The 25,535-nt window shown below is 42.0% G+C and overlaps 1 protein-coding gene across 3 annotated transcripts in view; it reads left to right on the forward strand.

Moving 5' to 3' along the window:
- The first annotated feature begins 1,655 nt into the window (after positions 1-1,655).
- Positions 1,656-25,535, forward strand: part of LOC139538885 (SEC14 domain and spectrin repeat-containing protein 1-like) — a 72,663-nt gene continuing 48,783 nt past the window's right edge. Inside the window, exons 1-5 of one of the 3 annotated variants that reach the window (XM_071341415.1) lie at positions 1,656-1,933; positions 2,083-2,157; positions 4,178-4,230; positions 4,390-4,467; positions 21,019-21,127. In XM_071341415.1, coding sequence (XP_071197516.1) covers positions 4,413-4,467; positions 21,019-21,127 — 164 coding nt within the window. In that variant the 5' untranslated portion in view covers positions 1,656-1,933; positions 2,083-2,157; positions 4,178-4,230; positions 4,390-4,412. The remainder of the gene's footprint in view (positions 1,934-2,082; positions 2,158-4,177; positions 4,231-4,389; positions 4,468-21,018; positions 21,128-25,535) is intronic. The other 2 variants (XM_071341413.1, XM_071341414.1) reach the window with 2 other exon arrangements.

Here is a 25,535-nt window from a genome sequence, read left to right on the forward strand (position 1 = left end):
TGACCTGACTGCAGTTCGGCGTCGTAAGCGACTTCAGTGGGCAAATGCTCACCTTTGACGGCCACTGGCAAGCTGGAGAAGTGTGCTCTTCACGGAGGAATCATGTGGACGAGCGGTTTGCTGATGTCAACGTTGTGAACAGAGTGCCCCATGGTGGCGGTGGGGTTATGGTATGGGCAGGCATAAGCTACGGACAACGAATAAAATTGCATTTTATTGGAGGCAATATGAATGCACAGAAATGCCTGTGATGAGATCCTAAGGACCATTGTTGTGCCATTCATCCGCCGCCAATACCTCATGTTTGAGCATGATAATGTACAACCCCTTGTTGCAAGGATCTGTACACAATTCCTGGAAACTGAAAATGTCCAGTTCTTCCATGGCTTGCATACTCACCAGACACGTCACCCATTGAGCATGTTTGGGATGCTCTGGATCGACGTGTACAACAGCGTGTTCCAGTTCCCGCCAATATCTAGCAACTTTGCACAGCCATTGAAAATGATTGGGACAACATTCCACATAATCAACAGCCTGATCAACTCTATGCGAAGGAGATGTGTTGCACAGCATGAGGCAAATGGTGGTCAGCTTTTTTTTAAGGTATCTGTGACCAACAGATGCATATCTGTATTCCAGTCATGTGAATTCCATAGATTAGGGCCCAATTAATTTACTTAAATTGACTGATTTCCTTATATGAACTGTAACTCAGTAAAATCTTTGAAATCGTTGCATGTTGCTTTTATATTTTTGTTCAGTGTAATATTTAAAGCACTAATGCAGTTTTTGTAAATTAGCTACATAGGGTCAGAATGACAGTCAACATGTTGTATGCTGCGTCATATAAAAACATGCCTGCCCTGAATCAGAACTGCTGAATTAATGCATGTGAGCAGGGAACATTTTATCACAGCTTTGAATAGAAAGGCAGAGACATCTAGTGGTTCTTCAGAGACACAATAATCCTAAATACGTTGCACACCTCATTACTATAGAAAACACATATTAAACATGTAATGAATTTAAATTAAGGGACCATATACAAAGTCTATTGTTGGAAATTAGTTTGATTGTTGACTTGGGAGGAAACATAACTGTTCAGCATTTATCAGAGAACATACTTATTTGTGTGTTTCTTATCTTCATCAGTTGCATCTAAATAACAAATACACAATTACACATGAATGAACACATTAATAATAATTATTATAATAGTGACTATAATTACCTAGCCTACTGTTTATTACAGCTGTATAAACTATCCACAAACGTATAAGCCTAGTTAACAGTTTATAAACTATTTATAGACCATTTTAGGGTAGCGTTACCTAGCCTACTGTCTCTAAAATAATAATACAATGTTTATAAACATGTTATACCGTTTATACAGCTTTATAAAACATATAATATAAAATGTTTATGTAACAACTACCCGTTTGCCTTCAATCTTCCCTTTTTAAACAATACAATGTTTTGCCCTCACTGTCATTATATATGATAATAAAAAGTAATGTTTTATAAATTATACATTCTGACAGTTTCCATATTTTTCATTTGAATGGAAAACGGCTCATTGAATCCGTTTCTACCTGGCAGAGAGAGCACTAAGATTTGTCCGTTTGGGAGTGGCCTCTGTAGTAAAAGTCCAGCCCCCTGAAAACAAACCATATTTCAATAGCAAATCCAGTGTCGATATGGCTGAGTTGTAACTTTTGAGGATACAATTTTTATAACGGCGTCTAAAGCCTTGAAAGATGTGATCACATAGATGTGATCGCGTAGGCTAACGGTCCAAAAAATCAGTGGAACTCGGTCTGATAAAAATTGCGATTTTTCACTAGAAACAGCTGCTTACTGCTGCTCCTCCTACAAACTACATTGATTCAACATCGTATAACGGTACATACTTCGTCCTGTTTCGTCTGAGGTAAGAACGAAATCGTCCATTCGGTCGTTACAATGCAACATTGTCAAGGATTATAATGGGAACACGGTTCGAGCGGGATTCAATGTCATTGTGTCTGCAATTGCCTACTCTAATGCAACAGTGTTTTATTGCTTCTATTGGTTGTGTAGCCACAAGCCAGTTGTTGGGGGAGAACCTCGTGCTACCGCTACAGTGATACAAACGCTGCTTCTTATTCAGCACGGGTGAGCAAATGTGTAGCTATATCATCATACATTTCATACATCATGAAGAGGATCTTATATTATAGAATTTACTAAACGAGCTCGAGCGATGAACAGGCCATGGAGGTGGGTCCTTCGATTTCAGGGCTTTTGTCTCGTGGCTATAGCTGTATGCCTGGCTATAAAACCATTCTACAAAGATCTGCCAACAAATAAGGATAGCCTAATATCGAAACTTTCAATTTAACCTAAATGTAAGAAAATGTATGTCTGTTTATTCTCAACCATGCCTATTATTGCCTACACTCCTGAACGCCCCTTTCATACCGAGTCAATGCGTCGTGGCCATTGGTAATGTCATTGAAAATGTCATCATTATCGAATTACTGTAGCCAACCGTTGAAAGCAAGGAAAACTATTATCAATGCTTTGGTAGCAGTCTAATATTCAAATTGACAATAGTATGCCTTTTATCAAAATAAGTAGCATTGTTATTGTCATCAATTACAGCCTCCGAATAGGAATAACTATTTATTCTTGGAGTATGAGAATATGAGTGAGGTTATCCAGTGGCTATTTACCAGTGGTGGAAAAAGTACTCAATTGTCTTACTTAGTAAAGATACCTTCATAGAAAATGACTCAAGTAAAAGTGACAGTCACCCAGTAAAATACTACTTGAGTAAAAGTCTAAAAGTATTTGGTTTTAAATCTACTTAAGTATCAAAAGTATATGGAATTGCTAAAATGTACTTAAGTATCAAAAATAAAAGTATAAATCATTTCAAATTCCTTATGTTAAGCAAACCAGACTACACATGTTTCATGTTTTTATTATTATTAAGGGATAGCCAGGAGCACACTGCAACACCCAGATATAATTGACAAACAAAGCATTTGTGTTTAGTGAGTCCGCCAGACCAGAGGCAGTAGGGATGACCAGGGATGCTCTCTTGATAAGTGTGTGAATTGGACCACCTGTCAACATGTAATGAGTACTTTTGGGTGTCAGTGAAAATGTATGGAGTAAAAAGTAGATTATTTTCTTTAGGAATGTAGTGAAGTAAAAGTAAAAGTTGCCAAAAATATAAATAGTAAAGAAAAGTACTGATACCCCAAAAAACTACTTAAGTAGTACTTTAAAGTATTTTTATTTAAATACTTTACACCACTGCTAATTACAGTAGTCTCTGGCAGTCAACACACTTTACACATCATGCACATATTTGATCTAGATATAATAGCTCAAAGACACTAACTTTCCAGGAAAAAAAGCAAACCCAACTTTCTCTAATAATATATGACACAAGGACAAGGTTATTGAATTATTAATGGTTATAGTGGTTTGATAACTGTAGTCTGGATGAACCCAAAATTACACTAGGCTACATGCAAGTTAGAGAGAAGAAGGTACAGTAAAACAGGTCTTCATCCCAAATGGTACCCTATTCCCTATGTAGTGCACTACTTTTGACGAGGGCCCATGACTAGGCCATTTGGCATGTAATCTATGATAACATGCCAGTGGGTGGCTCAGTACTGTGCAGTAAGTCAGAGTATGCTGCATTTCAATCTACTAATGGGTTTCAAATGTTTCCCGACACTGATTTGGCCAGCAACCATGTAAATCTATCATTCTGCAGTCTTTGGGATAAAAACAGATTTGACCGAAAGGATATGATGATGTACTGCAGTGGTTTGTGTATCATTCAGTTCAGTTAAAACAAGACATGTTATTGATAACAGCCCAGATGGGTAATCCTCCCACTTCTTGTTTATCAGAATCAAGTAAGTTTATTAGTGTATTTGAAGCTAACGGAATACAATAGAACAGAACAGTTACACTTCCTTCTTCCTACTTCATAACTTGATACTGTAGCCTAACTAAGTGCCTGGATATGGTTTTGTTCTCATAAAGTAATAAGGTATGTCTTCATTCCACGTTTGGGGAGGATTCGTTTGTCAATATGATTGTCAATATTGAGCTAGTTGCTACTTATCTATAGTGTTGACTTGTTCTTATCTCTGTGTCCTCATTACAGAACATGGGTCCAGAAGGAAAGGTTTGAAGGAGGTACCTTTGATTTCTAGAAAGGTAAAGCATCTTGGCTTTTCATTGTATCATTTGGCTTTTCATTGACAAAGTGATCACAGTTCCAAATGCTATGTTGTATGTGTGCGCGTGTGTGAGTGATCATGTCATTATTATTATGTGCGTCACCTGCTTTGCTATACCTACATCTTTACTTTTCAGACTGAAGGGTGGAACTTGCCAGGATGGATGCCACCAACATACTGCCCATTCTGAAGAAACGCCTAGCCTTCTTGTCAGGTAATAACATGCTCCAATCAGTCAAAAATGTTTATGTTTACTGATAACAGAAATGGCTTTTTGGAATGGCCTGCACTGCATTTACATTGTAACATTGTAACATTACCAGTGATCATCTTTAAATAGAAATGCCCAAAAGTAGTGCCACATCCACTAATTACTACTAGTAGTTATAGTATTACTACTATGCGTTGGTCCTAGCTCATGCAACTGGCCCAATAACTTTCTGTGCTGCTTATTGAACAATTCCAGTTAGTGAAATAACAGTACAGCAGTGAGAGTGAGCATTATCAAAGAAGTAGAAGGCAGGCAGAGTTGACAAAAAAATACACTTCAAGGTATGCAGGCTCATATAAATCCCAGGATTGTCGAGCTTTATGTGTACCACACATCTAACTCTCACTTTCATCAAGTTGTTTAATCATCATAGTTGTACAAGGGCACAACCATTTGAAGTTGCAGTGGTATTGATGTGTCCTCCTCCTTCTCAAGCCTCTGAAGGGAGTGTAGTGTAGTGCAGTAGTTCTTGGTCTAGGAGTGTAGTAGCTAATCCTTGGTGGTCTGATAAATACCCTTTTCTACTCTTTGTGCTGGCAGGCAGTGTGTTGTGATGGAGGTGAATGATAATGACCTGTTGTTCTGCCCTGCCTGTTGCTGCCCGAATGAGGTTTCTCATCATGTTGATGACTCTGATTTGAAGGTCACAGCATCAGGACTGCATCAGAGAGGGACTCTCCAGAGATGCTGAGTGTTCAGAATACTGTTGAAGGTCTCACTGACTTACCAGGCGCTAGATACACAACAAAACGAAGGCTTGTGGCTTTAGAATAGAATATATCTTTATTCTACTTGTGACACTGAAAGTCTAATGAAAGCTAATAGTTCAGTTCACAAATATTGACAATATAGATTTTTGATGGTAATAGCTATTATTATCTTGTTTGCTACTTAGATAACAATGTTTTGGATTGAGCTAATTATTTCAGTGAGTGAATGGGGTTTCTCTTGAGATTGAGTTTCTAATTTGGGCAAAATAATAGTTTAGACATAAATGTTTGAATACTTCAACATTTGCCAGTGAGCGTTAAATTAAGACTTCTGCTAGTTTAATATTGTTTTGTTGTTATTTCCAGACTGGAAAAGGTCTCAAACAGACGCATAATTGTTTCAGGAAAATCACAACACTCAATCATGTGGTTTCCCGTGTTTAGAGTCTTACACACATAAAAGAAAAACAATGAACAGAGCTGTTGCTTTTCATTCAGGGAAATGTTGTGACAAGGTTACTGCCTGACTCACTCTGGCTTGACAGAAGACTAACTTTGATGAGGAGTTGCTTTTACTTCTCTAGTCATCAAGTGTACGTACATGACTATACCGCTGACTGACTCACACTGGCTTGACAGAAGACTAACTTTGACAAAGAGCTATTGCTTTTACGTCACTGACTCATAGTGGACTCTAAACTAACTTTGATGAGAACAAGAGTTGTTGCTTTTACCATTTTAGCCTTGACATGTGGCACTAGTCAGTCTGTTGGTTCATCCCCCTCACAATTATACAGATATGTTATGAGAAATGAGAGCGTTTTATGGGCCTTTTTGTTAGTTTTGGTGTTCAGCAGGGTGTTTTTTGGCTGTTCGCGCTCACACAGTTTTTCTTGAGGCATGTCGTAGTTCGGTAGCAGTAGGGGTGGGAACTATTGACGGGATTCTTCAATGAAGTGTTTGCTGTCATTCAACGAGAGAGATTAGAGGGCTCAGCAGCAACGAGACCCTACTGTCTGCAGTGCACTACTAGTTTTCATGCACATTTTTTCACTTGAAAAGTACTACACCCAACATCTTAGCTAGATGTAAAATTGCGGGACTAAAACCTCTTTTGCAAAAACGTCAACATTTATAACAGATTTCTAGATTTATGTTAGATTCATTTGGACTATTCAAATCAAATTGTATTTGTCACATATGTTGAATACAACAGGTGTAGACCTCACAGTGAAATGCCTACTTACAAGCCCTTAAACAACAATGCAGTTTTAAGAAAAAGACCTAAAATAAATTAAGACATAAAAGTAACAAATAATTAAAGAGCAGCGGTAAAATAACAATAGCACGGCTATATACAGGGGGTACCGGTACAGAGTCAATGTGCGGGGGCACCGGTTAGTCGAGATAATTGAGGTAGTATGTACATGTAGGTAGAGTTATTAAAGTGACTATGCATAGATAATAACTGAGAGTAGCAGCAGCGTTAAAGGGGGGGAGCAATGCAAATAGTCTGGGTAGCCATTTGATTAGATGTCCAGGAGTCTTACGGCTTGGGGGTAGAAGCTGTTTAGAAGCTTCTTGGACCTAGACTTGGCGCTCAGGTACCGCTTGCCGTGCGGTAGCAGAGAGAACAGTCTATGACTAGGGTGGCTGGAGTCTTTGAACATTTTTAGGGACTTCTTCTGACACTGCCTGGTATAGAGATCCTGGATGGCAGGAAGCTTGGCCCCGGTGATGTATTGGGCCGTACGCACTACCCTCTGTAGTGCCTTGCGGTCGTAGGCCGAGCAGTTGCCATACCAGGCAGTGAGATGCAACCCGTCAGGATGCTCTCGATGGTGCACGCCAAGGAACTTGAAGCTCTCAACCTGCTCCTCTACAGCCCCATCGATGAGAATGGGGGCGTGCTCAGTCCTCCTTTTCCAAGAGGGACAAACAACTGTAATCAGTGTTTCCCCTTTCGCCTCTCCAAAAAATATGATGAAAAAAACGATATACAGTGGCAAGAAAAAGTATGTGGAATTACCTGGATTTCTGCATAAATTGGTCATAACATGTGATCTGATCTTCATCTAAGTCACAACAATAGACAAACACAGTGTGCTTAAACTAATAACACACAAATGATTGTACTTTTCTTGTGTATATTGAATACAGGGTTAGTGAGGGTTTGGCCGGTAGGGATATCCTTGTCTCATCACGCACTAGCGACTCCTGTGGCAGGCTGAGCGCAGTGCACGCTGACCAGGTCGCTAGGTGTATGGTGTTTCCTCTGACACATTGGTGTGGATGGCTTCCGGGTTGGATGCGCGCTGTGTTAAGAAGCAGTGCGGCTTGGTTGGGTTGTGTTTCGGGGGACGCATGTCTCTCCCGAGCCTGTACGGGAGTTGTAGCAATGAGACAAGACAGTAACAACTAATAATTGGATACCATGAAAAAGGGGGTACATTTTTTAAAATATATATTTTATATTTGAGATTCTTCAAAGTAGCCACCCTGATGACAGTTTGATGACATCTTTGCACACTCTTGGCATTCTCTCAACCAGCTTCATGAGGTGGCCACCTGGAATGCATTTCAATTAGCAGGTGTGCCTTGTTAATTATGGAATTTCTTTCCTTCTCAATGCGTTTGAGCCAATCAGTTGTGTTGTGATTAGTTGTGATTAGTAGGCGGTATTAGGGCTGGGCGATATGGCAAATTATGGCAAATTATGGCGATATGGCAAATTATCACGATATCTATATATTGTTTCATTCGATAACGATAATTATCACGATTATTAATAAAATAAAGTTTAAAAGGTGCATATCTGCTTCAGACTCAAGAATGCCTAATGCCTGAACAAACCACTAGGCAGGTAGTGGTTAGAGCGTTGGGCCAGTAACCGAAAGGTTGCTAAATCGATTTTTAAAATGTATTTTATTTCACCTTTATTTAACCAGGTAGGCCAGTTGAGAACAAGTTCTCATTTACAACTGCGACCTGGCCAAGATAAAGCAAAGCAGTGCGACACAAACAACAACACAGAGTTACAACAACACAGAATCTCACAGAATCTCAATATGTGAGATTGAGGGCATCTAGCTTAGCTTGTAGGACGGCTGGGGTGTTAAGCATGTCCCAGTTTAGGTCACCTAACAGTACGAGCTCTGAAGATAGATGGGGGGCAATCAATTCACATATGGTGTCCAGGGCACAGCTGGGGGCAAAAGGTGGTCTATAATAAGCGGCAACTGTGAGAGACTTGTTTCTGGAAAGGTGGATTTTTAGAAGTAGAAGCTCGAATTGTTTGGGCACAGACCTGGATAGTATGACAGAACTCTGCAGGTTATCTCTGCAGTAGATTGCAACTCCGCCCCCTTTGGCAGTTCTATCTTGTCAGGAAATGTTATCCTAAGTCAGGATTCAGACACAGCTAGGACATCTGGTTTGGCAGAGTGTGCTAAAGCAGTGAATAAAACAAACTTAGGGAGGAGGTTTCTAATGTTAACTTCTCTGCGCTACGGATCCCTTTAGCGGGATCATTTTCCTAAACAACCGCTGAATTGCAGGGCGCAAAATATTACTAAAAATATTTATAATCATGCAATCACAAGTGAAATATACCAAAACACAGCTTAGCTTGTTGTTAATCCAGCTATCGTGTCAGATTTTGAAAATATGCTTTACAGCGAAAGAAATCCAAGCTTTTGTGAGTGTATCAATCAATGCTAGAACAGTTAGCCCCAAATTAGCATGGTCACGAAAGTCAGAAAAGCAATAAAATGAATCGCTTACCTTTGATAATCTTCGGATGTTTGCACTCACGAGACTCCCAGTTATACAATAAATGTTATTTTTGTTCGATAAATATTACTTTTCTAACAAACAAAAAACGCCATTTGGGTTGCGCGTTATGTTCAGAAAACTACAGCCTCGTTCCGGTCCTGAAAGGCAGAAGAAAATTCTCAAACGTATCAGATTCAAAAATATTACTAAAAATATTTATAATCATGCAATCACAAGTGAAATATACCAAAACACAGCTTAGCTTGTTGTTAATCCACCTATCGTGTCAGATTTTGAAAATATGCTTTGCAGCGAAAGCAATCCAAGCTTTTGTGAGTGTATCAATCAATGCTAAAACAGTTAGCCTTATATTAGCTTGGTTAGCTTGGTCACGAAAGTCAGAAAAGCAATACAATTAATCGCTTACCTTTGATAATCTTCGGATGTTTGCACTCACGAGACTCCCAGTTACACAATACATTTTATTTTTGTTCGATAAATATTACTTTTATACCAAAAAAACGCCATTTGGGTTGCGCGTTATGTTCAGAAAACCAAAGCCTCGTTCCGTTCGACGAAAATTCCAAAAAGTATCCGTAATGCTCGTAGAAACATGTCAAATGTTTTTTATAATCAATCCTCAGGTTGTTTTTAACAAACATAATCAATAATATTTCAACCGGACCGTAACCTATTCAATAAAAGAGAGAAAGAAAATGGCAAGCTACACCTCTCGCGCGCAGGAACTAATCAAAGGACACCTGACTACTTTTGAAAAATCTCGCTAATTTTTCAAAATAAAAGCCTGAAACTATGTCTAAAGCCTGGTCACAGCCTGAGGAAGCCAATGGAAAAGGAATCTGGTTGATACCCCTTTAAATGGAAGAAAGACGGGCAAGGAAACACAGATAAAAAAATTATAATAATCACTTCCGGTTAGATTTCCTCAGGTTTTCGCCTGCAGAATCAGTTTTGTTATACTCACAGACAATATTTTGACAGTTTCGGAAACTTTTGAGTGTTTTCTATCCTAATCTGTAAATTATATGCATATTCTACGATCTGGACCTGAGAAATAGTCCGTTTACCTTGGGAACGTTATTAAAAAATATATATAAAAAATCTGACCCCTAGCGTCAAGAGGTTTTAACATGCATGAAACCAAGGCTTTTTGCGGTTACAGAAGTCAACAAATGAGAGCGCCTGGGGAATGGGAGTGGAGCTAGGCACTGCAGGGCCTGGATTAACCTCTACATCACCAGAGGAACAGAGGAGGAGTAGGATAAGGGTACGGCTAAAGACTATAAGAGCTGGTCGTCTAGTGCGTTCGGAACAGAGAGTAAAAGGGGTAGGTTTCTGTAAAAGGAGTAGGTTTCTGAAGAATAGATTGAAGGCATAATGTACAGACAAAGGTATGGTAGGATGTGAATACAGTGGAGGTAAACCTAGGCATTGAGTGACGATGAGAGAGGTTTTGTCTCTAGAGACATCATTTAGACCAGGTGATGTCACCGCATGTGTGGGAGGTGAAACAAAAGGGCTAGCAAAGGCATATTGAGCAGGGCTGGAGGCTCTACAGTGAAATAAGACAATAATCACTAACCAAAACAGCAATGGTCGCGATGGAAGAAGTCTGTTGTAGCACCCTCGGACGGTTACGTCGGTTGACCAGTGGTGTTGGATCGACAGGGCTCTGTGTAGGCAGTAAAAGGGTCCAGCCAATTGGCAAAATAGGTATTGTAGCCCAAGAAATTGGCTGATGGTCCTCTTTAGCTAACAGTACAATATGCTCTAGACAGCTAGCGGGCCGCGGCTAGCAGGCTAGTGGATGGGCCTTCAGGGAACGTTGCGACGGAGGAGCCTGTTGAAACCCCTCGGGCGGATTACGTCGGTAGACCAGTCGTGATGGATCAGCGGGGCTCCGTGTTGGCAGTAAAAGGGGTACAGGCCAATTGGCAAAATATGTTTTGTAGCCCAAGGAGTGGCTGATGGACCTCTTCAGGCAGCTGGGAGATAGGCCTAGCATCAGGCTAGTTCCAGGCTCACTGGTGCCTGCTTCGGGACAGAGATGTTAGCCAGGGGGTAGACCGGCAGTAGGAAACCGGAGATGTGGAGAAAAAGCAGTCCGGTATGCTCTGGGTTGAATCGCGCTGCGCAGAGTGGCAGGAGTTGACTGGGCTAAGGTTAGCTGATGACTGCTATCAGTGACTAACTGACTACTAGCTCGTAGCTAGTTAGCTGGCTAGCCAGCTTCAAATTAGGGAGGCGGGTTTTCAGGAGAGTATGTTGAAACTGAGGTTAATAAAAAAATCTAAAAAATATATACGAAGGGAAAAAGAGATATATACACGGGACACGACAAGACAAAGACAAAGACGTCTGAACCGCTACGCCATCTTGGAACAAGAATCCCCGAGCTGACAATGTAAAAATCTGTTGTTCTACCCCTGAACAAGGCAGTTAACCCGCTGTTCCCCGATAGTCAGTCATTGTAAATAAGAAGTTGTTCTTAACTGACTTGCCTAGTTAAATAAAAGTTACGTTTATACTTTAAGGAAAATTGTTCCATATTTGTGGCCAGGGAGCACGTACCTAGGGTCAATTAATTTGATAAGCCTCTTGAAACCTTCCTTTTCGACTGTGCTAATTGGTAGCATGTCCTTAGCAATGCAATGCATAATAGCATTTGTGACGTCTTTGTCTTTTCGATGTTTGCTTGTAGGGCATCATTTCTGTCCGTGTTGGCTGCTTCGGGCAAACATCCCTAGATTGGCTGTTGATTGAGGGGCATTTATCATTACCGTGGCGCAAACTCAAAATTCCTGCATGTTCCAAAGAGTGATTTTGCTTCAGATGTTGAAAAAGGTTTGTCGTAATACCAAACTTAGCCACCTGTCTACGGAACAATTTGCACCGAACATTGCTCTGCTCTTTGTCGGACTTCAAAAAGCCAAACCACTTCCAAATTACTGAAACAGTTTAACCCTTTTTATCAATAATTTATTCTCCGTCTCCTTGGCTATCGCTGCCACTGTTTTCACCCACATCACTCATTTTACGTGGTTAATAGTGGCTACTCCATCACTCAATGTGCTAAGTGGTTTTAGTGGGCGTATACCTCTCCACATGCATATTGTCACTTCTCCGCACGCTTCTGCTGCGTCAGAGCTGAAATGGACTGCTGTACCTAATTATTCTATATCGACATGATCGAAAATTAATCTAAACGTTTTTATATCGTTATTGAGGGAAGTAATTACCTCTATAATTATTGATAATGATTTATCGCCCAGCACTAGGCGGTATACAGAAGATAGCCCTATTTGGTAAAAGACCAAGTCCATATTCTGGCAAGAACAGCTCAAATAAGCAAAGAGAAACGACAGTCCATCATTACTTTAAGACATGAAGGTCAGTCAATACGGAAAATGTCAAGAACTTTGAACATTTCTTCAAGTGCAGTTGCAAAAACCATGAAGCGCTATGATGAAACTGGCTCTCATGAGGACCGCAATAAGAAAGGAAGACCCAGAATTACCTCTGCTGCAGAGGATAAGTTCATTAGAGTTAACTGCAGCCCAAATAAATGCTTCACAGAGTTCAAGTAACAGACACATCTCAACATCACCTGTTCAGAGGAGACTGAGTTAATCAGGCCTTCATGGTCGAATTTCTGCAAAGAAACCACTACTAAAGGACACCAATAATAAGAAGAGACTTGCTTGGGCCAAGAAACATGAGCAATTGACAATAGACCGGTGGAAACCTGTTCTTTGGCCTGATGAATCTAAATTTGAGATTTTTGGTTCCAACCGCCGTGTCTTTGTGAGACTCTGAGTAGATGAATGGATGATCTCCGCATGAGTGGTTCCCACCGTGATGCACGAACAAGGAGGTGTGATGGTGTGAGGGTGCTTTGCTGGTGACACTGTCAGTGATTTAAGGCACACTTAACCAGCATGACTACCACAGCATTCTGCAGCGACCAAGGAGAGTGATGAAGTGTTGCGTCAGATGACCTGGCCTCCACAATCACCCAACCTCAACACATTTGAGATGGTTTAGGATGAGTTGGACCGCAGAGTGAAGGAAAAGCAGCCAACAAGTGTTCAGCATATGTGGGAACTCCAAGACTGTTGGAAAAACATTCCTCATGAAATTGGCTGAGAGAATGCCAAGAGTGTGCAAAGCTGTTATCAAGGCAAAGGGTGGCTACATTGAAGAATCTCAAATATAAAGTACATTTCAAACACTTGAATGAGTATGTGTGTCCAAACTGTTGACTGGAACTGTATATTTATATATATATATATATGATAAAATGATAAAATGGCGCCGGAAGAAATGGTAGTAGTTTTACAGTGGTTTTTTTTCGTGCTATTTGTAACTTATTTTGTACATAATGTTTCTTTACGGCAAAAAAGAGCTTCTGGATATCAGGACAGCGATCACTCACCTCGGATTAGACTAAGATTTTTTCTTCAACGAACAAGACGCACAAGACATTCTCCAAACACCCGGCAGGGCCGAAATACACGTTATTTGCAAGAGGAAGCGACGCAGGTACAGAGGACAAAGAGCCAGATGCCTGGTCAGGACCCGGAGAAGGCGACTGGGAAAACTGCCGTTACCGTCAATACTACTCGCCAACGTGCAATCATTGGACAATAAATTAGACAAGGTACGATCACGAATATCCTACCAACGGGACATCAACAACTGTAATATCCTATGTTTCACGGAATCGTGGCTAAATGACGACATGGAAATTCAGTTAGCGGGATATACGCTGCACCGGCAAGATAGAACAGCACACTCCGGTAAGACAAGGGGGGGCGGAATCTAAGGAAGTCTCTAGATTTTGCTCGCCTGAAGTAGAGTATATTGTGATAAATTGCAGGCCACACTACTTGCCTAGAGATTTTTCAGCTATACTTTTCGTGGCTGTTTATTTACCACCACAGACAGGTGCTGACACTACGACCGCACTCAGTCAGCTGTATAAGGAAATAAGCAAACAGGAAACCACTCACCCAGAGGCGGCGCTCCTAGTGGCCGGAGACTTTAATGCAGGGAAACTTAAATCAGTTCTACCAAATTTCTATCAACATGTTAAATGTGCAACCAGAGAGAAAAAAATTCTAGATCACCTGTACTCCACACACAGAGACGCGTACAAAGCTCTCCCTCGCCCTCCATTTGGTAAATCCGACCACAACTCTATCCTCCTGATTCCTGCTTACAAGCAAAAATTAAAGCAGGAAGCACCAGTGACTTCATCTATAAAAAGTGGTCAGATGAAGCAGATGCTAAACTATAAGACTGCTTTGCTATCACAGACTGGAACATGTTCCGGGATTCTTCTTCACATCAGTCACTGGCTTTATCAATAAGTGCATTGAGGACGTTGTCCCCACAGTGACTCTACGTACATACCCCAACCAGAAGTCATGCATTACATGCAACATTCGCTCTGAGCTAAAGGGTAGAGCTGCCGCTTTCAAGGTGTGGTACTCTAACCCGGAAGCTTACAAGAAATCCTGCTATGCCCTGCGACGAACCATAAAACAGGCAAAGCGTCAATACAGGGCAAAGATTGAATCATACTAGACCGGCTCCGACGCTCGTCTTATGTGGCAGGGCTTGCAAACTATTACATACTACAAAGGGAAGCACAGCTGCGAGCTGCCCAGTGACATGAGCCTAACAGACGAGCTAAATCACTTCTGTGCTCGCTTCGAGGCAAGCAACACTGAGGCTGTTCCAGACGACTGTGTGATCACGCTCTCCGTAGCCAACGTGAGTAAGACCTTTAAACATACACAAGGCTGCGGGGCCAGATGGATTACCAGGACGTGTGCTCCGGGCATGTGCTGACCAACTGGCAGGTGTCTTCACTGACATTTTCAACATGTCCCTGATTGAGTCTGTAATACCAACATGTTTCAAGCAGACCACCATAGTCCCTGTGCCCAAGATCACAAAGGCAACCTGCCTAAATGACTACAGACCCGTAGCACTCACTTCCGTAGCCATGAAGTGCTTTGAAAGGTTGGTAATGGCTCACATCAACACCATTATCCCAGAAACCCTAGACCCACTCCAATTTGCATACCGCCCCAACAGATCCACAGATAATGCAATCTCTATTGCACTCCACACTGCCCTTTCCCACCTGGACAAAAGGAACACTTATGTGAGAATGCTATTCATTGACTACAGCTCAGCGTTCAACACCATAGTACCCTCAAAGCTCATCACTAAGCTAAGGATCCTGGGACTAAACACCTCCCTCTGCAGCTGGATCCTGGACTTCCTGACGGGCCGCCCCCAGGTGGGGAGGGTAGGTAGCAACACATCTGCCACGCTGATCCTCAACACTGGAGCTCCACAGGGGTGCGTGCTCAGTCCCCTCCTGTACTCCCTGTTCACCCACGACTGCATGGCCAGGCACGACTCCAACACCATCATTAAGTTTGCAGACGACACAACAGTGGTAGGTCTGATCACAGACAACGATGAGACAGCCTATAGGGAGGAGGTCAGAGACCTGGCCGTGTGGTGCCAGAATAACAACCTATCCCTCAACGTAACCTAGACTAAGGAGATGATTGTGGACTACAGGAATAGGAGGACCGTGCACGCCCCCATTCTCATCGATGGGGCTGTAGTAGAGCAGGTTGAGAGCTTCAAGTTCCTTGGTGTCCACATCAACAACAAACTAGAATGGTCCAAACACACCAAGACAGTCGTGAAGAGGGCATGACAAAGCCTATTCCCACTCTCGAGGAAACTAAAAATATTTGGCATGGGTCCTGAGATCCTCAAAAGGTTCTACAGCTGCGCCATTGAGAGCATCCTGACTAGTTGCATCACTGCCTGGTACGGCAATTGCTCGGCCTCTGACCGCAAGGCACTAGAGAGCGTAGTGTGTACGGCCCAGTACATTACTGAGGCAAAGCTGCCTGCCATCCAGGACCTCTACACCAGGCGGTGTCAGAGGAAGGCCCTAAAAATGGTCAACGACCCCAGCCACCCCAGTCATAGACTGTTCTCTCTACTACCGTATGGCAAGCGGTACCGGAGTGCAAGTCTAGGACAAAAAGGCTTCTCAAAAGTTTTTACCCCCAAGCCATAAGACTCCTGAACAGGTAATCAAATGGCTACCCGGACTATTTGCATTGTGTACCCCCCCAACCCTCTTTTTACACTGCTGCTACTCTCTGTTTATCATATATGCATAGTCACTTTAACTATACATTAATGTACATACTACCTCAATTGGGCCGACCAACCAGTGTTCCCGCACATTGGCTAACCGGGCTATCTGCATTGTGTCCCGCCACCCGCCACCCACCACCGGCCAACCCCTCTTTTACGCTACTGCTACTCTCTGTTCATCATATATGCATATATGCATACTTTAACCATATCTACATGTACATACTACCTCAATCAGCCTGACTAACCGGTGTCTGTATGTAGCCTCACTACTTTTATAGCCTCACTACTGTATATAGCCTGTCTTTTTACTGTTGTTTTATTTCTTTACTTACCTATTGTTCACCTAACACCTTTTTTGCACTATTGGTTAGAGCCTGTAAGTAAGCATTTCACTGTAAGGTCTACATCTGTTGTATTCGGCTCATGTGACAAATAAACTTTGATTTGATATATATATATATATATATATATATATATATATATATATATATATGTATTTTTATTTTATTTCATTTGAATGGTAAAGCATTTTCAGTGTAAACTTAAATGATTAAAACCACGTATAAGGTATGTAGAAAAGATAATGGAGCTATATATTTTTTTAAATAAGATCATCTTTGAGAACTAACAATCCCCAAAATGAAAAATAGAGTCAGGGAGAATTGCTTTTCCCCAAAATGTCATGGCATGTGGTGCCCATAGATTTTGTTATAATGTTTGAGTCACTTAGAAGCATAAGAACACGGCATAAGCCACTGCAAAATATCTAGAATTGCTGGAAACAACAAACTTTTGTCTCTGCGGCCAAGAGGTCCTCAACATTTTTGGATCGGAGTCAAAAGTAGTGCACAAATAAGGCACCATTTGGGATACACCCAGAGGCAGAGCTCCCACCATCATTGCAGCTGTCCTTGGCGTTTACAAGACGCTACTCCTCCTTTAATAGTTGATTCTTGGCAGACCGTACTTTGAATAATTGGTTCTGCCTGACCTATCAAATCAAATCAATCAAATCAAATTTTATTAGTCACATACACATGGTTAGCAGATGTTAATGCGAGTGTAGCGAAATGCTTGTGCTTCTAGTTCCGACAATGCAGTAATAACCAACAGTAATCTAACCTAACAATTCCACACTACTACCTTACACACACACACAAGTGTAAAGGGATAAAGAATATGTACATAAAGATATATGAATGAGTGGTGGTACAGAACGGCATGGCAGATGCAGTAGATGGTATAGAGTACGGTATATACGTATGAGATGAGTACTGTAGGGTATGTAAACATAAAGTGGCATAGTTTAAAGTGGCTAGTGGTACATGTATTGCATAAAGATGGCAAGATGCAGTAGATGATATAGAGTACAGTATATATACATATGAGATGGGTAATGTAGGGTATGTAAACATTGTATTAAGTGGCATTGCTTAAAGTGGCTAGTGGTACATTTTTACATAATTTCCATCAGTTCCCATTTTTAAAGTGGCTGGAGTTGAGTCAGTATGTTGGCAGCGGCCGCTAAATGTTAGTGGTGGCTGTTTAACAGTCTGATGGCCTTGAGATAGAAGCTGTTTTTCAGTCTCTCGGTCCCTGCTTTGATGAACCTGTACTGACCTCGCCTTCTGGATGATAGCGGGGTGAACAGGCAGTGGCTTGGGTGGTTGTTGTCCTTGATGATCTTTATGGCCTTCCTGTGACATCGGGTGGTGTAGGTGTCCTGGAGGGCAGGTAGTTTGCCCCTGGTGATGCGTTCTGCAGACCTCACTACCCTCTGGAGAGCCTTACGGTTGTGGGCGGAGCAGTTGCCGTACCAGGCGGTGATACAGCCCGACAGGATGCTCTCGATTGTGCATCTGTAGAAGTTTGTGAGTGCTTTTGGTGACAAGCCGAATTTCTTCAGCCTCCTGAGGTTGAAGAGGCGCTGCTGCGCCTTCTTCACAACGCTGTCTGTGTGGGTGGACCAATTCAGTTTGTCCGTGATGTGTACACCGAGGAACTTAAAACTTTCCACCTTCTCCACTACTGACCCGTCGATGTGGATAGGGGGGTGCTCCCTCTGCTGTTTCCTGAAGTCCACAATCATCTCCTTTGTTTTGTTGACGTTGAGTATGAGGTTATTTTCCTGACACCACACTCCGAGGGCCCTCACCTCCTCCCTGTAGGCCGTCTCGTCGTTGTTGGTGATCAAGCCTACCACTGTAGTGTCATCCGCAAACTTGATGATTGAGTTGGAGGTGTGCATGGCCACGCAGTCGTGGGTGAACAGGGAGTACAGGAGAGGGCTCAGAACGCACCCTTGTGGGGCCCCAGTGTTGAGGATCAGCGGGGTGGAGATGTTGTTACCTACCCTCACCACCTGGGGGCGGCCCGTCAGGAAGTCCAGGACCCAGTTGCACAGGGCGGGGTCGAGACCCAGGGTCTCGAGCTTGATGACGAGTTTGGAGGGTACTATGGTGTTAAATGCTGAGCTGTAATCGATGAACAGCATTCTCACATGGGTATTCCTCTTGTCCAGATGGGTTAGGGCAGTGTGCAGTGTGGTTGCGATTGCGTCGTCTGTGGACATATTGGGTCGGTAAGCAAATTGGAGTGGGTCTAGGGTGTCCGGTAGGGTGGAGGTGATATGGTCCTTGACTAGTCTCTCAAAGCACTTCATGATGACGGAAGTGAGTGCTACGGGGCGGTAGTCGTTTAGCTCAGTTACCTTAGCTTTCTTGGGAACAGGAACAATGGTGGCCCTCTTGAAGCATGTGGGAACAGCAGACTGGGATAAGGATTGATTGAATATGTCCGTAAACACACCAGCCAGCTGGTCTGCGCATGCTCTGAGGACGCGGCTGGGAATGCCGTCTGGGCCTGCAGCCTTGCGAGGGTTAACACGTTTAAATGTTTTACTCACCTCGGCTGCAGTGAAGGAGAGCCCGCAGGTTTTGGTAGGGGGCCGTGTCAGTGGCACTGTATTGTCCTCAAAGCGGGCAAAAAAGTTGTTTAGCCTGTCTGGGAGCAAGACATCCTGGTCCTCGACGGGGCTGGTTTTCTTTTTGTAATCCGTGATTGACTGTAGACCCTGCCACATACCTCTTGTGTCTGAGCTGTTGAATTTCGACTCGATTTTGTCTCTGTACTGAGACTTAGCCTGTTTGATTGCCTTGCGGAGAGAATAGCTACACTGTTTGTATTCGGTCATGCTTCCGGTCACCTTGCCCTGGTTAAAAGCAGTGGTTCGCGCTTTCAGTTTCACGCGAATGCTGCCGTCAATCCACGGTTTCTGGTTTGGGAATGTTTTTATCGTTGCTGTGGGTACGACATCGTCAATGCACTTCCTAATGAACTCGCTCACCGAATCAGCATATTCGTCAATATTGTTGTTGGACGCGATGCGGAACATATTCCAATCCGCGTGATCGAAGCAGTCTTGAAGCGTGGATTCAGATTGGTCGGACCAGCGTTGAACAGACCTGAGCGCGGGAGCTTGTTGTTTGAGTTTTTGTTTGTAGGCTGGAATCAACAAAATGGAGTCGTGGTCAGCTTTTCCGAAAGGGGGGCGGGGGAGGGCCTTATAAGCGTCGCGGAAATTAGTATAACAATGGTCTAGTGTTTTTCCAGCCCTGGTAGCACAATCGATATGCTGATAGAATTTAGGGAGTTTTGTTTTTAGATTAGCCTTGTTAAAATCCCCAGCTACGATGAATGCAGCCTCAGGGTGTGTGGTTTCCAGTTTACAAAGAGTCAGATAAAGTTCGTTCAGGGCCATCGATGTGTCTGCTTGGGGGGGAATGTATACGGCTGTGATTATGATTGACGAGAATTCCCTTGGTAGATAATGCGGTCGACATTTGATTGTGAGGAGTTCTAGATCAGGTGAACAGAACGACTTGAGTTCTTGTGTGTTGTTATGATGATCACACCACTTCTCGTTAATCATAAGGCATACCCCCCTGCCCCTCTTCTTACCGGAAAGATGTTTGTTTCTGTCGGCGCGATGCATGAAGAAACCAGCTGGCTGCACCGACTCCGTTAGCGTCCCTTGAGTTAGCCATGTTTCCGTGAAGCAGAGCACGTTGCAATCCCTGATGTCTCTCTGGAATGCTACCCGTGCTCGGATTTCATCAACCTTATTGTCAAGAGACTGGACATTGGCGAGTAGTATGCTAGGGAGTGGAGCGCGATGTGCCCGTCTCCGAAGCCTGACCACGAGACCGCCACGTTTTCCCCTTTTTCGGCGTCGCACAGGGTCGCCGGCTGGGATCAGATCCATTGTATTGTGTGGAAGGCAAAACACTGGATCCGTTTCGGGAAAGTCATATTCCTGGTAGGAACGATGATGAGTTGACGTTAATCGTATATTCAGTAGTTCCTCCCGACTGTATGTAATGAAACCTAAGATTACCCGGGGTACCGATGTAAGAAATAACACGTAAAAAAACAAAATACTGCATATTTTCCAAGGAACACGAAGCGAGGCAGCCATCTCTTTTCGGCGCCGGAAGACCTTCTCCAAACCTGCCGTTATATGACTGTTATTGTACACGCAATTTTTTGTGTGCATTCTCTACAATTAATCCGTGGAGATACCTTAGAATTAGGATTAGAACGGCCTTGGAACCTCTGACCATGGCAATTTGACTGGTACACTAATGGGTACGTCCACTACGGTAGATACACCAGGTCTCTCTTGCATAATAGATTTTATTTCAATGAGAAATATAATTATTTATATCAATTTTATTTCTGCATGTGGTGACTAAGAGTTTATTTTCTGGTTGTTTCACATTCACAGGAGGCAAGGACAGACGCAGTGGGCTGATCCTTACCATTCCACTATGTACAGACCAGACCAGTATGGAGGAGCTCAGCTCCACGTTGGATTACCTCCTTGGCATCCCCAGGTAAGATCCCATTACTGGCACACCCTGTATTATCACCATTGACTTATATACATCTAGACACATACACTGAGAGAACAAAATATTAGGAACACCTTCCTAATATTGAGTTGCACCCCCCTTTTGCCCTCAGAACAGCCTCAATTAGTCGGGGCATGGACTCTACAAGGTGTTGAAAGCGTTTCACAGGGATGCTGGCCCATGTTGACTCCAATGCGTCCCACAGTTGTGTCAAGTTGGCTGGATGTCCTTTGGGTGGTGGACCATTCTTGATACACACGTGAAACTGCTGAGCGTGAAAATCCCATCAGCGTTGCAGTTCTTGACACACGCAAACCGGTGTGCCTGGCACCTAACGCTTAAATATTTTGTCTTGCCCATTCACCCTCTGAATGGCACACATACACAATCCATGTCTCAATTGGCTCAAGGCTTAAAAATGAACCTGTCTCCTCTCCTTCATCTACACTGATTAGAGATGTATAAAAGAAGATTGTCTGTATATAAGGACACCTTGTGAGTTATGTCGCTCCTTATTATTCCCTTAATCCTCTCCTCCGCCCGCAGGGCGATAGCAAGAGGCTCAATAGCCATATCAAATAGAAAATGGGATAAATAGCAACTCTGCTGGCCCCCGTGTGGAGAGGGAAGTAGCTGGAGGTAACATTGTTGGTGCGAACAAAAGCCACTGTGGATAAGTACAACATCTTAATCCAGGAAAGGAATGAGGGGTATAGGGTACTTTATCTGTTCAAAGGGAAAAGAGACTGCAGAATCTTCAAACAACAACTTATAACATTTGCAAAAATGGAGCAGTTAACTATGCACTTCAACAGTGCATAGTGAAGGACCAACGAACAGAGTTGGCTCTCAGCTGTTAAAGAAAAGTCCAACCTCTTTGTCTATGTGGCAGTTAGCAGATGTGTGCAAACAGGGGTGGGGAACAGAGTGTATAAAAGGCATTTAGCTTGTCTGTGTAGATTAAGCTAACTGACATTGCCAACATCGTGTGTTCCTTCCTGCAAGATTCCACAGAGGACTTCCTGCAGCTAGTACAAACGGGATGTCGCATACTGCGGTCGCACCTGGCTCTTACCTGTATGCCCAGACGTATAATTAAGTCACACAAGACAACAAGCCTGCATAAGCCACAAAAAAAAACTAGCATACACTAGCGGTCAAAAGTTTTAGAACACCTACTCAATCAAAGGTTTTTCTTTATTTGTACTATTTTCGACATTGTAGAACTATGAAATAACACATATGGAATCATGTACTAACCAAAAAATTGTTAAACAAATCAAAATATATTTTATTTTATATGACAGCTTTGCACACTCTTGACATTCTCTCAACCAGCTTCAGCTGGAATGCTTTTTCCAACAGCCTTGAAAGAGTTCCCACATATTCTGAGCACTTGTTGGCTTCTTTTCCTTCACTCTGCGGTCCGACTCATCACAAACCACCTCAATTTGGTTGTGGTCATGGGATTGTGGAGGCCAAGTCATTTGATGCAGTACTTCATCACTCTCCTTCTTGGTAAAATAGCCCTTACACAGCCTGGAAGTGTGTTGGTTTTTCTTTGGATTTCCTCCTACCATATATATTGTGTTATATTCTCCTACATTATTTTAACATTTCCACAAACTTCAAAGTGTTTTCTTTCCAATGGTACCAATTATATGCACATACTGGCTCCAGGGCCTGAGCAACAGGCTGTTTACTTTGGGCACGTCAGTCAGGTGGAAATTGAGAAAAAAGGGGCCTAGCCCGAAGAAGTTTTAACATAAGTTATAATAAGCATTATTGCAGAAAAGATAACTAAGCCATAAATCAACCAATTAAATACTGTTGAAACCATTTTGCAAATTTGCTTATACTCCCTTATCATACTGGTGACCTCCCCGCAGAGTTAGCCCTTAGGAAGAAATCCCAACCGTACAGTAGACCCAATCTGGTGAAATTTGTATCAAAACAAACAAAGACAAAAACAAACAAACAATACAACAAATGCAATACACTTCTTCATATAAACTGGAGGTGGGAAAAAAGTTTCTTCGTTTTATAGGCAGACATGTGAAGAAACAAGCAGCCCCAGGGGACTGGTAATTAAAAAACAACAACACTGCCTGTTCAATAAAAAATAAACAAATTAGAATAACAAATCAAATTATAATTACAACTCTTTATAACTCCATAAGGAAATAATTGTATCCCATAAGGTAATGGTAAAATAGACTAGAGACAGCTGTCCCTCAGGGCAGCGCTCTCTCTCTCCTTTCCGTATTCCAAATCACACATAGGACTATTGTTAAATTATAAACCTCTTCCTAATTATTAGCGTTTACATAGCCCATTTAAATCTCACCCAATGTCTTCTGTCTTTCTAGTGAGGGTGATTAGGCCTCACCAGGAAGTCAGAATAGAGGTCATTCAACCCCTTTAAAGGTTTTCTTTCTCTTTTCGTTGGAGCAGATAGCCAGAGCGAATTTACGAACCATCCACATTAACAATGTCCATTGAGAACGCACAACGACTATACCATTTAGCTAAGCTAAGAATGACGTGAATAATCAAGTCAATAAACGTTGGGTAGTTGGATAGCATATAGTTAATATACTGACAAGTTTGATGTATTAGTAGCCAACTAACGTTAGGTAACTAGCAAATATATATTACCGGTACATACTGCTGTAATGATATGCTATGCGGTTCATAAGGATAGAGTAACTAACAAATTGTCAGCCAAGATAACGTGTAACGTAACTTATTTGAAAAGTCATTACTTTATAACATTGCTGAACATTTTCTTTACTTTTGTCATATTTAGTTAAAGCAATGAATTTGTATCCACTCTTGTCGGACTTCTGATGCATATTATCTGCCATTGTGAAGCCACGCTCATTTTCAGAAGAATTGTATTATGGGTCCTAAAAGCACGGAAATAGTGTCCACTGCTTGTATACTTCGTATTTTGCCGAATGTAGTATGACATCCGGGAACATTTGGCATACTACTATGACCAATAAGTATACTAAATTTACTTTAAATTTACAATTTACTTAACTAACGGTACGGTTAGTGAAATTATGCTGAGTACATCTAATATTTTTGGTTTTATCGGTTTCGCTTTTTTGTTTATAGAATGCTAACATAATAAACGCTGGTGTATTGAGCTTTTGATTTTTCTAATATGTCATTGTGCCAACTCACAATAGCATCACTGAATTATTTATTAGATTAGCATTTTTCCGTCGGCAGGGAAATGCTGCCCAATTTTATCCATGATTTGATTTTTTTCATATTCAAGCCAAATTGGTAGAATGCTCTAGCGCTACTTTTAGTGCCTTTATGGCTTTGTTATAGTTTACCTCTTCTATTCCTACTTTTACAGGAGTGTCAGAAACAACAGATGACATTTCAATGGTGGTTATTTTTGCGCCTCTCTCAACGGTGTCGAGAGTGTTTAGATTTCCTCACTCACGGCTCTAATATATGTCCATTTTAACAAATTTTCAAGGTAGTGATACCCACTTCCACGGAGAGTAGTTATGGTATTTGTACCTTTTTAATTGGTCACGGCACCTGATACCCTGTATTAGAACCAATACTGAGGCGTCTGCCAATTTACTACTGGAGAATACAGAAGACCTAATGTCTTATACCAGTGTCACGCTTCAAATATCACTGTTGTTCACAACACTTATTACCAAAATTAGGGTCCATCTTCTGTCCATAATATAAATCTCTTGTCAATACACACACACTCAGGAAACAAAAAACAAACACACAAAACAAAAGTATTTGGTTAAGAACATCTTCCTTTCCTATAATTTACAAGGAGTAATTTCTTCTCCATCAAAATATTTTTAAATTACTCTATGTAATTTTACATTTTGTACCCACATGGTAGTTCCTCCTATGCAATTTCCATGTAGGTTTGACATTTTTTGTATTACATTTGTATTAAATAGTATCTGCAAAACACCAGTCTGAACGTCAACATTGAAGAGGTGACTCCGGAATGCTGGCCTTCTAGGCAGAGGTCCTCTGTCCAGTGTCTGTGTTCTTTTGCCCATCTTAATCTTTTCTTTTTATTGGCATGTCTGAGATATGGCTTTTTCTTTTCAACTCTGCCTAGGCCAGCATCCCGGAGTCACCTCTTCACTGTTGATGTTGAGACTGGTGTTTTGCGGGTACTATTTGATGAAGTTGTTCTGTGAAGGGAGTAGTACACAGCATTGTACGAGATCTTCAGTTTCTTGGAATAGCCTTAATTTCTCAGAACAAGAATAGACTTGACGAGTTTCAGAAGAAAGTTATTTGTTTCTGGCCACTTTGAGCCTGTAATCGAAACCACAAATGCTGATGCTCCAGATACTCAACTAGTCCAAAGAAGGCCAGTGTTATT

The sequence above is a fragment of the Salvelinus alpinus genome, chromosome 14, assembly GCF_045679555.1.
Source record: "Salvelinus alpinus chromosome 14, SLU_Salpinus.1, whole genome shotgun sequence".
Lineage (NCBI taxonomy): Eukaryota > Metazoa > Chordata > Actinopteri > Salmoniformes > Salmonidae > Salvelinus > Salvelinus alpinus.